This window comes from Peromyscus eremicus, chromosome 8a (assembly GCF_949786415.1).
Source record: "Peromyscus eremicus chromosome 8a, PerEre_H2_v1, whole genome shotgun sequence".
Taxonomy (NCBI): domain Eukaryota; kingdom Metazoa; phylum Chordata; class Mammalia; order Rodentia; family Cricetidae; genus Peromyscus; species Peromyscus eremicus.
Window position 1 is genome coordinate 26,722,741 of NC_081423.1, and position 12,121 is coordinate 26,734,861.

At 45.5% G+C, this 12,121-nt stretch overlaps 1 protein-coding gene across 1 annotated transcript in view; it reads left to right on the top strand.

Moving 5' to 3' along the window:
* Positions 1–12,121, top strand: part of Atp10b (ATPase phospholipid transporting 10B (putative)) — a 184,457-nt gene that overhangs the window by 138,678 nt on the left and 33,658 nt on the right. The window contains exons 11-15 of the mRNA XM_059269901.1: positions 1,256–1,444; positions 2,856–3,456; positions 5,604–5,713; positions 7,706–7,832; positions 11,206–11,390. Coding sequence (XP_059125884.1) covers positions 1,256–1,444; positions 2,856–3,456; positions 5,604–5,713; positions 7,706–7,832; positions 11,206–11,390 — 1,212 coding nt within the window. The remainder of the gene's footprint in view (positions 1–1,255; positions 1,445–2,855; positions 3,457–5,603; positions 5,714–7,705; positions 7,833–11,205; positions 11,391–12,121) is intronic.

A 12,121-nucleotide genomic window follows, 5' to 3' on the forward strand; every position in this document is an offset into this window, starting at 1 on the left:
TGTGCCTGTTGTATAGGTATATAATTCATGATTTGGGCTTCCCCCTGTCTTGCTAAGAGCCAGTGGTCAAATTAGCCCACATCTCTGGGCTTTGGTTAAGACTGGATTACATTCATCTCCACATAGACCTGTGGGGTCCTAGGCTTGGGAAGGTAGAAAGCACTTCATAAATGTAAGCTACTTTTAGAAGCACAATATTCAAATGCAGAGAAGTTGTATAGCTCATATTTCAGAGTGACGGAACAAATGGAAAGTTCTACAAAAAAATGGGAAACTATGGACCAGCTTCAGCTCACAAAGTAAAAGAAAAGGAAAAGAGAAAACAGGTCACTTAACCATCTCTGCTTTCTCCCGAAGAGTCAGGATTCTTGGCAAAGGGACCAGCCTTGGAGCATTTTGCTAAGCAAAGCTGGCAGCACTATCTAGTATGGTTTGCCAGGTCAACAGCACCTTCCATCCCATAATGACCTCAGCTGTGCCTTGGCCTACTTCCCTCATTCTCCTTACATGCTTGGTAACTGTGGGCAGTCTCACTGTAGAACTTGCTTTTGTGGTTCAGAAGAGTTCATAGTGAGTTAGAAAACCTCTAATGAGCAGGCAACACTTCTGTGGTCATTAAGATCTAGGAAGGATTCTGGTGGGTAAGAGAGGATTCTTAACCTAACAGGTGTGACCAAAGGCATCGAAGGAGATTGTATGTCCAAAGTGCAACAGAGACCGCTAGGGTCTACTGAAGAAAAATCTTGGAAATGTATGTGTGAAAGGATGTAGATGCAGGAGGAGTTGATGATGCTAACAGTGGTGATCTAGAGATCTTTTTGGAAGTCTTAAGTTGCAGGAAGAAAGTAGTGTTTTGGGAACACGGCATAGTATGTGTGCAGATGAAGGGTGAAAACAAGAACTAAAAGGCAGTAATACCGGTATAAAGTTGGTGCAAAAAAAAATTACAAAATTGAGGGCTGGAGGGTCCAAGCCAGACTGGAAGTAAGAGGAGTAGGGAACAAGTGGTGAGGAGGTGCTAGATGGGAAGAAATGCCAGTGCCTGGCAGCCGATGGTTCCATGGAGCTGGTTAACAAGGAGGAATAGAATGAAAAATGAGCAATGAGCGGTCCAGTGGAAGGGAGGAATGTGCTGGATTCGAGACAGCAGGGAAGATAGAGTTATCCTTACCCTAGACATGCAGAGCCTGCTGGGAGGGACCGCCCTTCCCAGTCCTTTCAGGACAGGATCTCACTTGTGCTTTTCTTCTTCCAGGAAAAAGATGTGACTCCCGATAAAAACCTCCTGAGCAAGGTGAGAGATGCTGCCCTGTGGCTGGAGTCCTCAGACACCAGACTCCCCAAGCCTTCCCATTCCACCACTGCCTCCATTGCTGACTTCTTCCTTGCCCTGACTATCTGCAACTCTGTCATGGTGTCCACAACCACTGAGCCCAGAAAGAGGGTAAGGACCAGTGATGGTTGGGAATGGGGGGGGGGGGGAGGAGAGAGAAAAGTATAAAGGCAAATCGGGAAGGAGAAAACCCTGATCATAAAGACATGACCCTTTGGTGCTAACCACAGCATCATCAGTCCATCACTGTGAAACTTGGATCAGGCATGTGATCTTCCTAGGTCTGTTTTCCTCTTTATAAATTAAATGGGAAAAGTCACACATCCACTGCTTGTGTGACTTTCAACCTATCCATATGTAAGGCAGATAATGAGTAAATATTTATTGAGTGTTTGGCTGTGTGCCAAGTCCCACACCAAACACTTTACCTACATTTACCATCTAACCCTTACAACCCTGAAACATGATGTGGGATATGTTTGGATTTAACAAGTGGAATCTGAGGTCTTGATAAGTAAGGAGGTATAATTAATACACAGTAGAACTATCTGTGTGGCTCTGCGGTGGTTCCCAATATTATACCTGCATCTGCTTTTATATGGGGGTTCAAATTAATTAGCTTATGTGTTATGTTCTTTCCTCAGGAATAATGCAGATATGTGGTTACCTATATGAAGTTAAACAATGAAATCTGCTAAGGGTAGATGGGTCTTCAGTTATCTACAGACCCATCCAAGCTTCCTACAAGTCACTGATAAGAATGATTTGGTGCAACTTGTGGCTGTCAACCCAAGAAAACAGGATTCAATTGACGATAACTTCCTCTCATTATGCCCAAATTTCAAACCACTCCGAAACGTCACTTGCTGATCAAGCATTTTCAGTGACACATAGGAGACAGGAAGCATTATCTGAACAAGTAACTATTTTTGAGAAGTGCTATTTTGGAAAAGCTAGCATCCAACTTCAGTTTTCAAGCTAATGAGAAGGCTTACACTAGCACATAGCTCTGAGCTAATGACTGGACCCAGGCTCAGAACTGAGTCCCAGCTCTATTACCAAGACTCTAGGTTATCGTGGCAAATTTATTCACCATCTGGGTGCCTGGTTTCCACACTCATACTGATGGTAGCCCATCAAATTTCAGGGAAGAGTAAACGTGATGATTCACATCCAGAGAAAGCAGCTTACCATACAATAAACTGTGAGAGAGCGGACACTCTTGAGTGTCACACTTTAATCTCCCTTGTTTCTTTCCACCATGACCAGAGTGGGAGGCTCAGAAACTACAGGACTATGAGCACTGGCCATACCTAGGATGGCAGGCCTAGAAGGAATCATCTAAGCTAACACCCTCTTTCTATGAGTGGGTCAGCTGCGGTTCACAGAACACATGGGTCTTGTCTATGATGACCACAGGAGACCCAAATAACGCACTGACTGCAAAAGGACCTTCACATTCTGTATGAATACGAAGCCTGAGTGCTTGGAGTAATTTTGCCCTTTCCTCATTCAACCACAGGTTACCACTCCCCCCTCCAACAAGGCTTTGGGGACGTCCTTGGAGAAGATTCAACAGCTGTTCCAGAGGCTGAAGCTTTTGAGCCTCAGCCAATCATTCTCCTCCACCGCCCCCTCAGACGCAGATCTAGGAGAGAGTCTGGGGCCCACCATGCCCACCACAGACTCAGACGACAAAGATGATGCATCTGTATGTAGCGGAGACTGTTCCACGGATGGTGGTTACAGAAGCAGCACCTGGGAGCAGGGTGACATCCTGGGGTCCGAGTCAGGGGCTTCTCTAGAGGAGGGGCTGGAGGCCCCAGCTCTCAGCCTGGATGGACCTGAGCTCTGCTATGAGGCCGAGAGCCCTGATGAGGCAGCTCTCGTGCATGCTGCCCGTGCCTACAGTTTCACACTGGTGTCCAGAACACCTGAGCAGGTGACTGTGCGTCTACCCCAGGGCATCTGCCTCACCTTTGACCTCCTCTTCACACTGGGATTTGACTCTGTCCGGAAGAGAATGTCAGTGGTGGTGAGGCACCCGCTGACAGGTGAGATCATCGTCTACACTAAGGGTGCTGACTCAGTTATCATGGACCTGCTAGAAGATCCCGCCTGTGGTGAGTTCGCCTTATCAGGCCCAGGGACACAGGTGCTATAGTCCCAGAGGCAGTGTGGCATGGTGATGGGGAACCAAAGTTACAAGTCAGTTGCTGCATCTAGCTTGTCCCAACAGGATTCTGGGCTCATGAGATGCTCTCAAAACAAGGTCTTTAGAACACACTGAATTTTCCATCACCTTGACCTAGAGAATTGGGATGTTCATTCATACACTCAAGACTTTATAAGGTCTTCTATATGGAAAACTATTTTACCTTTACTTTACCCAGTTTCCAGATTTCCACATGCATTAAAATATTCATTATCCATATCCACACCCTGTTTCTTTCTACCTAAACATCCATTAGTCATACCCTAGAGCACACCATGATCCTTCAAGTGTCCCTCTTTATTATCATTTTCCCAGTACCCCACTCCCCCAATGCACCAAGATAGATTTTCATAAACTTGCACAGAGCCAGAAAAATGTTCCAAAGCCCCTACGTGTCCGTGTCCAATATCAGAGAAGCATGAATTAGTGTGCAGCCACATCCTGGTTGCTAACAAGGAGAAGACAGTGATAGGGTTATGATTCTCCCAGGAGAGTAGATCCTAGCCAAGCTTCAGAATTGCCCAGGCAGCCCAGAGCCTCCTGCATTATCAGCTGTGGATCACAGCCAAGAGGTTCATGGGGACTGATTAGTGTTTAGAATGAGAAGGGAGCTAATTAGTTCGTTTCATCCCTAGACTCTGGCAGACAAGTGAATTCAGTGCTTCTGAGTCGAGGAAGCCATAGTGCTCTGTCTCTGGGCAACAGAGACATGTTACCCTGGAGACGTTTGTTTACTCCTTCACTTGATTGCAAAAACGGGTTGGAGATCCTGCCAATAAAAAGCACAGTCAGTGTTACTGTGTTAAAAAAGAGGCAGAGCTTTGAAAGGGAGGGGAGAAATAACATCAAGTTCAGTGAACTTGTGGAGGGGAACCCAAGGGCTCACAAGTGGTGAGCTTCAAAAAGGATTGTTTCTGAAGATAAAATATTGTAAATAGTGCTCAACTAGACATTGCATGCATGCATGAAGACCATGCTTAGGTACTTTGAACAACGAGGAAATAATATTTGAAAGGATGTTTATAGTGTATGAAATAGACTGACTGGACTTCCTTATACTTAGTGAGATCACTGTTAGGAATTATATTTTTACCTTTGTACTGTACAAAGGAATGGGTGAGGTATTCAAATTCTATTCACTACTGAGGATCTCTTTACAACCTCTGTCCAGCACTGGTAAGGGATTTCTGAAGGTTGCATTGCTCAGATTTATAGCGTGCTATGATAGACGAGTGATGCCTGTCACAGCTTAGATAAAGGAAGTGACATTATCACCGGTCCTGCCCCTCCCCAGTCAGCCCAGCCCCAAAATATTCTTACTGTCTAATAAGGAAAAAACAAATGACTTCAGAAAAAAAAAATGTGCTACATGGAACTTTAACACAGGGATTTTGAACAAGGCAGTGAGGTATTTTTCACACTATAGTTACAGGAAATGCAAAAGCTATTTTTTTTTTCTAACACCATCTCTCATATTGAGAGAAAGCCTAAGTCAGCAAACCCAACATGCTGAAGAACTCCGCTAATGAGATCCAGGTTTGCAGCTGTCTTGAGACTGAGCTTGACAAGAACTAAAGTAGATGACAGAGAGGATGATGGATTGTCTAAGTTTCAGAGAACAGTTTGCAAAGTTGGTTGGCTCTGTGGGCGCGGCTGGCAACTGAAAACATACCTCGGGTAACAAGGAAGACTGAAACTCCTAGCCCCTGACACTCCACCCGAGGATACCTTTGTATTAACTTCCCAGGCAGTTCTCTTGTAGGTAGATGTATTGGAGCAATTTTTCAGATTACCTCCTTGCCTTAAGCAGCGCTTTTTCTAGCCAGGCTTTTGAAGAAAACCTATAAGGAGCAGACCACATGGGGACTCTTAAAATTATCATTTTCCAGGGCAGCCTGTCATCACAAGGCCTCTTCCACATTCCTAGGGAGGGTTGGGAAAGGGGACCCCTCCTTTAAAGCTGCTATGGTTACCTAGGAAGATTCTGGGGAGCTGAGGGCAAAGTTCCCTGAGTATTTGCCCATGGCTTCATGGGAAATAATAATTATTTGACAGTGAGTGATATTGATGTGGAAAAAAAGCTGAAAAGAATCCATGCCCGGACCCAAAAACATCTGGACTTATATGCAAGAGATGGCCTTCGAACCCTGTGCATTGCTAAGAAGGTAAGAATAAACCCCTGCAGGCATGCTCCGTGTGTGTGTGTGTGTGTGTGTGTGTGTGTGTGTGTGTGTGTGTGTGTGTGTGTACGTGAAAGAAAAATCTAGCTTTCTGGTTTCCCTTGAGAATCTGAATCTTCATTAAATGGCACCAATCACTATACCGATGTAGCAGCTGATCCCTGTGATGGGCCATGGTGACGTATTCAGCTCTGTTCTGCTCTTGCCTGCAATCCCCATCACCAGCTATTGCTTTACCCTTGCCCCAGATGTGGCCATACAGATCACCCACCTCTTGCTCTCAGATACTTAACTTGGCAGGCCCTGCAAAACAGGGGGCTTTGAATGACAGAGCAAGGTCATCTGATGAGGTATGTAATGTCTAATAGGAATGCCATGATGCTCATGTATTTCAAGGTGGCTAGAAGTAGTTTCTCCTCTGTGTCTCCCAGGGCTGCTCATATGCTTCACGTTTAGTACAGCCTCGAGATTAAACGTACTCACTTTAAAGCCAGGCCTGTCTGGGTGCCTATCTCACCACCTGTTGGGGAGTCTTTAGGACAGCAACCACAGCTTATAATGTTCTCTGGGTCCTATAATTATACTCTTACTACTCTGCTTTCCATAAGTCTGTGTCTATTTTGTCTCCTGTTATAGACTGTACATTTCTCAAATGTGAAAGAGCTACCTGTGGTCAGGCTTGGCGGTGCACACCTTTAATCCTAGCACTCAGGAGGCAAAGGCAGGTAGATCTCTGTGATTCCAAGCCAGCCAAGGCTACATCATGAGATCCTATCTCCAAACAAACAAGGCCTGTGTCCCTTGATTTTCCCTATGGTGCCACTCAGAGGGACTCAATGAATATTGAGTGCTTGTATAAAAGAATTACTCAATTGTAAAAGAGAATGCAGCTGAGAGGTGCACACGCCTTTAATCCCAGCCCTCGGGAAGCAGAGGCAGGTGGATCGCTGTGAGTTCAAGGCCAGCCTAGTCTACAGAGCAAGATCCAGGTACAGGCCCAATGCTATACAGAGAAACCCTGTCTCGAAAAACCAAAAAAAAATTAAAAAATAAAAGAGAATGCAAACATATAAACATGGTGGTCCCAAAGTGCTGTGGGGCTCCAAAGGAGAAAGGCATGGCACCTCTGTATGTTTGACAACATGCCTGGTGGAGTGTTCTAAAGGCTGTGGGAAACAGGGCTACTGTTTTCCTTTCCAGCCTCGTGTCTGGCCCTTCCACTCCACTTCCCACCTCCCTCAGCTGATGCATTATCGGATCCAGAATGGGGTCAAGTTCATGGCTGTTTCACATGTTCCTCCTCATGGCTCCTAAGATTGGGCCCTTTTAAAATATTTTTATTAATTTCCTGAGAATTTCATACAGTGTATTTTGATCATATTCACACACCCCCAACTTCTCACCTTAACTTCTCCAGGAACTGTCCTACCTCCTTACCCCCTCAATGCTATGTCTTCTTTTGTTACATAATAACCCATCAACTCCAATTTATGCTGTCCATATTCTGGGCATAGGCTATCTACTGCAGCATGGACTCCTTGAGTCTTAGCTTGTATGTTACCTGACAAGAGGATCTTACTATCCAACAGAAAGCCACAACCCCAACAGACTCTATAGTTTATCCTTTTTGTTATCTGCATAGTACTCCTTGAAATGATCTATTCATTTACATCACTTACCTGACTAAAATGTCTCACCCTCCACCAGCATATAATCTATGGCATCCTGAGACCTTTTTTTGTTATTCCTCTCCAGAGCCCTGAGCACAGTAGGGACTCAGCAGATGTCTGGTGATCGTGAAACATAAGAATTAATCTGCAATCAATTTATGCATTCAAAACTTCACTATGGAGAATTCTGCACCCCATTCTGTGAAGTCCAAGCAGACATATAGGAAGCCCAGCACATGAGGAAGAAGAGGGGACTCCATTTGCTTATCCACTCAAGGTTACTAATAATCCTCTTCTTGTTTCATAGGTTGTAAACGAAGAGGACTTCCAGAGGTGGGCCAGTTTTCGGCGTGAAGCCGAAGCATCGCTTGACAACAGAGAAGAGCTTCTGATGGAGACAGCCCAGCACCTGGAGAATCATCTCACTTTACTCGGTAGCGGCAAATAAGGCATCACCACATTAAAAGACAGAAAGGGGAATGCTACACATTAGGAAACCAGCTCTTGGCCAGGATTCTGATGCCACTACAATTTTGTCTCAATTAGGAGCCTTCCCTGGGTGTTTCCAGATATTTGACATAATTGGGCCATGCCAGCAACCAGCCTGGCTTCCTGGGGATGTTCTGAGAGCATTCCCGGACTCCCTGATGGAAGAAACCTATGAATTTGGCTTCTTCCTCAACCACAGATTCCTTTGCCCATTCAAATGTTTGTTGTATGCGTACTGTGTGCACCAAGTAGCATGCTAGGCTTTGCAGCTACACCGAGAAATGCAAACCACAACCCCCACCTTCCCACAGCTCAGAGTCAAGCCATGTAGACTTGGGATGGTTAGGCAAGTCATTTGATCACTCAGCAAGTGGTAAGATCTGAGCAAAAGATGTAGAGGTGGGAGACAAATGCAAAATAGGAAGTTTCAACCTCATACTGGGACCAAAGAGGCTCTGGGAAGGCCGCTAATTGAAAACAAAATGATAAGCTGTTCAGAAAAAGGGGGGAGGGAGTGTTCATGACAGAACAAAGGGACTAAATGAAAGGTGGGAGGTGAGGTCTGAGGAGAGGTGGAAATGCAGAGATCTGCTTTAGCTGGACCACAGAATACAGAGGAGAATTGACAGGAGGTGAAGAGGCCAGCGGAACCCAATTTATGATGTGCCATGTACATCATATGCTAAACATTTACAAGGTACTTTAGTAAAACCACCAGGACTACAGGGTAGACTGAGAAGCCAGGGGCAAGATGAGAAGTACTGAGGCTGCTTAAGAGATGGGCTGGATGTCTGTTGGAAGAAGAGCATTGCAAGCTGAAAAGTGAGCTTTGCTTAGGAAGATGAATCTCCTCCTGCCTGGGGAAAGTGACTTTAATCACTCTGAGGCCATCAGGATGGAAGAGCAGCATCAGGAAGGAGTTCGGGTATAGGGGCTCTTTCCCAGGCCCCCTCTAGAAAGACACACATGAAGGAATCAGGGGTGTGCACTGGCCATTGAGCCGAAAGCCATCTTTCATTGCTATAAGATGGTGAGGGCTTCACACCTAAAGGGTAGCAGCAAGGTTCGTTGATGAGCCTTCAAACAGAAGAAATTATTACTCTCTAGCACCTTCAGGCCCTTGTCCTTTGTCTGGGCTGCAGAGGCCTGTACGTGTTGCCTCATGAGCCCTGACGCTTCTAAAGCTGGACACAGGAATTGTTTTCACAAGAACCAGAAGGTGCCGGGCGGTGGTGGCGCACGCCTTTAATCCCAGCACTTGGGAGGCAGAGCCAGGTGGATCTCTGTGAGTTCGAGGCCAGCCTGGGCTACCAAGTGAGTTCCAGGAAAGGCACAAAGCTACATAGAGAAACCCTGTCTCGAAAAAAAAAAAAAAAAAAAGAACCAGAAGGTAGCTAGTCCGGAATATTCTACCTGCCATACAAGGCAGTCACCCCCATCTGGGGTTCCCACCACTCTTTCACATCCTGGACATGTCTTTAGCTTCAGGGTAGCGACAAGTCTCAGCTGCAGAAATTGTTCAGCAGCTGGCTCTGGTGAGGAACTCACTTGCTGGAGCCAGGCATCTTCCCTGTCTGGGAGAGGCAGCCACGGTCTTCCTGTTTCATTTTCCCTTTCACATAAATTAATGTGATTCCTCCTCCCTCCTTCACACAGCCTCACTGTACCATAAATCGACTTCAGAAGTCCACCTTGCAGGCTGAACCTCACAGAGAAAGATGATACTTAAGCCATCACTATCCATAGAGTTGTTTACCTGAGTATTTGTACCCAAAATACAAAACAGGCACATTTGAAGAGAGATGGGTCCCTTTTGTCGCCCCAAGGTAGCTGGGAAATGTGACTTGGTGGCAGATTTCCTGTGACCACCAAAAATATTGCATGGCCTTCACACTAAATCTCAAAATATGAGTTGGTTTTTCAATATGCAGCCAATATAACTGCTTTGCCAACATTTTAACCACTCTTGATTGTTGAAAGAAACAAAGCCTTTGCTTCGACTCTAAGTGAAATGGTTAGCCATTAGTCTATAGCCTGAAATGAATCTCATCTTAAGTGCAGGCTGAGTTTTTGCTTAAGCACTTAGCAACTATTTAATATCTGGGGATGGATTCATCAGGGTTGAGGCGAAGCTTGAGATCATCCACAAATGACGGCATCTGCGTGTCTAATTCTCTCGGAGAATAGTAGCAAAAAACTGAGGCCCTATTAAATCTGCCATCATCAGCTGCAGAGTGAGGGTTCCTATCTCATGTCTTCCACACCCATTGCCCTGTGTCACTACAGGCCACCACCAGGTCTCCTCTGCACTCCTGCTCAGCCCCTAAGAACCTCTCATCCAGCCTCTCCCATCTCCCATCCACTCTCTAGAATGATCTGAAAATATAAACCTGATCCGGTCCCTCCTCAGCTCACACCCTTTAATGGCTTTCTTTGCTGCAAGATAAGTTGTCTATCTATCAAGGCCCTGATATGGTTCAGAAGCCCTTCTCCCTCCCTCTCACATTCTCTTCTGCCTCCTGTCTAGTTGTCTAAACTCTAGACTGTCAAACATGCAGATCCCATTACCTTCACCTCTGTGACTGATCTTCCAGGTCTGAACCAACATGGTCTTTCAGCAGGAAATTATCCTTGACTTTCAAGGTGAAGCTCAGCATCCACTCACATAGCACTCTGACCTTACCACGTAGTTCAATTACAAACCTTCATCCAATGACTTGATTTCTGGGCAGGTACCAACTGTCCTAGTTAGGGTTGCTATTGCTGTGGTAATACCATGACCAAAAGCAAATTGGGGAAGAACAGGTTTATTTGGCTTATGTTTCCACATCACTGTTCAACACTGAAGGAAGTCAGGACAGGAACTCAAACAGGGCAGGACCCTGGAGGCAGGAGCTGATGCAAAGACCATGGAGGGGTGCTGTTTAATAGCTTGTTTTCCATGGCTTGCTCTGCCTGCTTTCTTATAGAATCCAGGACCATTTGCCCAGAGGCAGCCCCACCCGTAATGAGCTGGGCTGGACCCTCCTACATCGATCACTAATTAATAAAATGCTGTACAGGCCTATCTACAGCCAATCTTATGGAAGCATTTTCTCAACTGGAGTTCCCTTCTCTCAAATGACTTTAGATTATGTCAAGCTGACAAAAATTAGCCATCACAGGAATCATCTTTATCTAGTTCATGGCTGTATCCTGGGGGCACAGACTAATACACAGAAGATATTTGATAAACACTGTTTGGCTGTGTAGTACTTTGAAAAAGTAAGCAGTCATGTATTTGCTGTAACTGAGCTCCCACATCTTTGGACTTTCCAGGAGCCACTGGAATTGAGGATCGACTCCAAGAAGGAGTTCCAGACACCATCGCTGCACTTCGGGAGGCTGGAATCCAGCTTTGGGTTTTGACAGGAGATAAACAGGAGACAGCAGTCAATATTGCTTATTCTTGCAAACTTCTGGATCAGACGGACACCGTGTACTCCATTAACACAGAGAATCAGGTGAGGCCAAAGAGCTAGGTGGGAGAAGTAGACTGAAGCCAGTTTAGGGAGGGATTGAATGTTGATATATGCAGCAGCCCCTCAGCCAACTCTTAGGATCTTGGACCTCAGAGGATCCAAGGAAGGATCTGGAAGACATTTAGCCCAGTATTCATTAACCTATCCACACACTTAACTGTTTGTTTGGATGCTGCTGCTTATCTCCCTACTTTACAGGTAAGGACATTGAAAGCCCCCAAGGCTCAGTCTCTAGCCCAACAGCTTCCCCCGCTACTCTGTGAAAACAACCAAGTCTAGAATTCTGCTCTCTGGCCAGGCTAGAACGAGTCACACATGCTGCACTGTTTACTCAATTGTCAGTGTCTTGCCAGTTAAGATTAGCCCACCTATTGAAAAGTCCCACATAAACTGAAATTACTCAGAGTTTAAATTTTCAACACTTATTGAAAAGTCCCACGTAAACTGAAATTACTCAGAGTTTAAATTTTCAACACCAATTTGTGTGTCGTGGAGCAGGACCCTAAGGAAATAATGCCTTCAGCTGGTACATGTTGATGGGACAGGAGACGGGGAGAAAGGAACAAAGTCCTAAAACAGTCATTTCCACCTGGAACAGGTTGTAGTTGACAAAGAGTGAGGACCGGGAGAGCGCTGTGTGAAATCTAACCAAGTGTCTTCCTCCCTGTCATACAAGTTTGTATTAGGAAGGTGGCTTCTCTTTTCCTGGTGCA